The sequence below is a fragment of the Arachis ipaensis genome, chromosome B5 (assembly GCF_059453495.1).
Source record: "Arachis ipaensis isolate K30076 ecotype BB chromosome B5, ASM5945349v1, whole genome shotgun sequence".
NCBI classification, from domain to species: Eukaryota; Viridiplantae; Streptophyta; class Magnoliopsida; order Fabales; family Fabaceae; genus Arachis; species Arachis ipaensis.
In genome coordinates, this window is record NC_142440.1 from 35,952,750 (window position 1) to 35,956,098 (window position 3,349).

Here is a 3,349-nt window from a genome sequence, read left to right on the forward strand (position 1 = left end):
TACAAGACTTTTTTGGAGGAGAGCAACGAAGAGAAGGCTGACGGGAAGCCGGAGGCCCCTCCTGAGAATAAGGAAGATCAGGCGGTGCCTTCACCCCGTGATGCCGAGATGTCGGACAAAAATTCTGATGGGACGCGCGTCTCCCCTATTCATGAGGAGGCGGCCGGTACTGGGCATTCGACCTCCGCTCAACAAGTCGAGGATGATGATGACTTGAAGGTTATCCCCACCCCCAAGAGGCAGAGGTCATTCTCCAGCCCTGAAGGAGCCCTCACCGTGATGGAGAGGAACTTTGACACCGGGGCCTTCATAGACTCCCAGTTGCTTCCCGGCACGGAGGAACACTTCCATGGCTCCGACCTTGCGGGACAGGCGAGGTGGATGTATCGTACCCTCCTCCGCGGCGCTGCTATAGCTCGGAGGGCCGAGTTCGAGTTGTCGGGGATGCAGTCGTTGCGTAAGAAGCTCGAATCTGCTGCTACAGCCAATAATTAATTTAAAACTCAAGTTGAAACGCTTCGGGAGCGGCTGTCCAAGGCGGAGGAGAAGCTTAAGGCTGCCGAGGAGAAGGCCGCGTCTGCCGAGGAAAAATTGAAGACCTCTGATGCTACCGTATCCCGTCTTATCGAGCGGGAGATGACTTTGGAAAGCCAGCTCAATGCCGCGCAAGGTCGGGTCGTCGGCTAATGCCGCTCAAGCTGAAGCCGAAGAATTCAAGAAGAAGCATAAAGAGACCGTGAAGTAGGGAAAAAGCGCGATCCTGATGACTGAAGAGGCTCTTAAAGCCCAGGTGAAGATCGTGGTTCCCGACTTCGACACGTCGGCAATTGGGGTCTTTAAGACAATCAAGGATGGCAAGATTGTCGACATGCCCAAGAAATGACCTCTTGTATCTTTGTATGGAGTTTGTGATTTTGTTGTAGAACTTGTGGAACTTACTTTTTGATATACTTTAATAGTCGCTTGGTCGGTTTGTGATTATCATCTTTCTCTACTTATCTAGTAGCGTTTTCGTTCTGTTTTGTTACCGTTTTGTTGGTATTGGGTTGTCGCTCGTGTTTGTTTACCGTTGTGTTGGTAATTCGGCGAAGCCAAGTCATGGCTTTAATATTGCTGTAGCCGTTTGTTATGGCTTTAACTTAGTTGGCTCCCAGGGTGATCAGTCCCGGGGCACCGTATCGTGGTCCCGTTTAACATGTATTATAAGGAACTTATTATCGTGGGATGCGTAAATGGAGAAAAGCAAGTGGGAAGGTAATTTTGACAAGTAAACATTAGTCGATAGTTAAACAAGTCTATTGCCATAATAAGTACTTAACAAAGGTAAATCACTGAGCTCGCCAGATCGCCTAATCGGCGTGTTTGAGCTAGGAATAAAATCTTCTCAAGTTACCTGCATTCCAGGTTCTCGAGACTTCCTTGCCATCGAGCTTCTCCAATTTGTAGGCGCCCTTGTCAATCACCTCTTTGACTCTGTAGGAGCCTTCCCAGTTTACCGCCAGTTTATCTTCCCCTTGGGTCGGAAGCTCGTTATTGTTGCGCTGCAGGACGAGGTCATTTTGTTCAAATTCTCTCTTGAGCACTTTGGTGTTGTAGCGCAGGGCCATTCTTTGCTTTAGTGCTATTTCTGACAAATTGGCCATCTCCCTAGCCTTATCTGCTAGGTCCTTTTCCACAGCTTCCTCTACTCCCTTCAGAAGTAATCGTGGACTCGGCTCGCCGATCTCTACGGGTATCATTGCGTCCACATCGTAAGTCAGGCGAAAAAGGGTTTCTCCTGTGGACGATTGCTTGGTCGTTTGGTATGACCAGAGAACTGAGGCAAGTTCGTCAGCCCATGCACCCTTTTTATTGTCAAGCCGCTTCTTGAAGCCTAGCAAGATGACCTTGTTTGCGGCCTCAACTTGGCTGTTCGTCTGGGGATGCTCTACAGATGAGAATTTTTGTTTTATGCCCAAATCGGCGAGGAACTCCACAAACTTCTTGTCGGTGAACCGCGTCCCGTTATTAGAGATAACGACCTCTGGGATGCCGAATCGGGTTATCACCTATCTCCACATAAACTTTCTACAATTGGATGAGGATATACTGGCCAGTGGCTCGGCCTCTATCCACTTGGTGTAGTAGTCAATAGCAACAACGAAATACTTGACTTGCCCCAGACCAACCGGAAAGGCCCCAAGAGGTCGATTTCCCATTGTGAGAAAGGTCGGGAGGACGTCAACAGGCTCAGCTCGGAGGCCGGCGCCTTGTGGAAGTTGGCATTTTCTTGGCACTTGACGCATTTCCTTACAAATTCTTTGGAGTCCCTCATCATTGATGGCCAGAAATAACTGGCTTTGACGAGCTTTCTTGCTAGGGCTTTGCCCCCGATGTGATGTCCGCAGCACCCTCATGGACCTCTCTAAGCACATAGTCTGTTTGGTCGGGGTGTAGGCACTTCAACAGAGGTTGACTGAGTCCCTTTCCCAACAGCTGCCCTGGTGCACGAAATTTACTTCACACTATGTAATTCCGCACAACTAACCAGCAAGTGCACTGGGTCGTCCAAGTAATACCTTACGTGAGTAAGGGTCAAATCCCACGGAGATTGTTGGCTTGAAGCAATCTATGGTTATCTTGTAACTCTTAGTCAAGAAAATAATTCACTTATCAAATTGAATTACGAAAAATAAGAGAGTATGAAATAAATAATTATTATGCAGTAATGGAGAATATGTTGGGGTTTTGGAGATGCTTTGTCTTCTGAATTTCAGCTTTTCTCTTGTATTCCTCTTCCCTCATGCATGCAAAAGTGCAAAGTTCCTTCCATGGCAAGCTCTATGTAAGGTGTCACCGGTGTCAATGGCTACTTCCCATCTCCTCAGTGAAAATGGTCCAAATGCTCTGTCACAGCACGACTAATCATCTAGAGGTTCTAAATCATACTGGAATAGGATTTACTATCCTTTTGCGTCTGTCACTACGCCCAGCACTCGCGAGTTTGAAGCCCATCACAGTCATCCAATCCCAGAATCCTACTCGGAATACCACAGACAAGGTTTAGACTTTCCGGATTCTCCTGAATGACGCCATCAATTCTAGCTTATACCACGAAGATTCTGATTATAGAATCTAAGAGATACTCATTCAATCTAATATAGAATGGAGGTGGTTGTCATGCATACGTTCATGGGTTGAGGAAGGTGATGAGTGTCACGGATCATCACCTTCTCCATAATTAAGCGCGAATGAATATCTTAGATAGGAATACGCATGTTTGAATGAAAAATAGAAGTACTTGCATTAATTCATCGAGACGCTGCAGAGCTCCTCACCCCCAACAATGGGGTTTAGAGACTCATGCTGC

General features: G+C 47.3%; 1 protein-coding gene across 1 annotated transcript; it reads right to left on the reverse strand.

Moving 5' to 3' along the window:
- Positions 1-1,367: 1,367 nt before the first annotated feature.
- Positions 1,368-2,414, reverse strand: LOC148563843 (uncharacterized). The gene is made up of 2 exons (XM_088486962.1): positions 2,169-2,414; positions 1,368-2,048 (listed from the first exon to the last, which is right to left on the reverse strand). Exons 1-2 carry the CDS (start codon positions 2,412-2,414, stop codon positions 1,368-1,370), a joined length of 927 nt encoding a protein of 308 aa, XP_088343088.1.
- Positions 2,415-3,349: the final 935 nt, after the last annotated feature.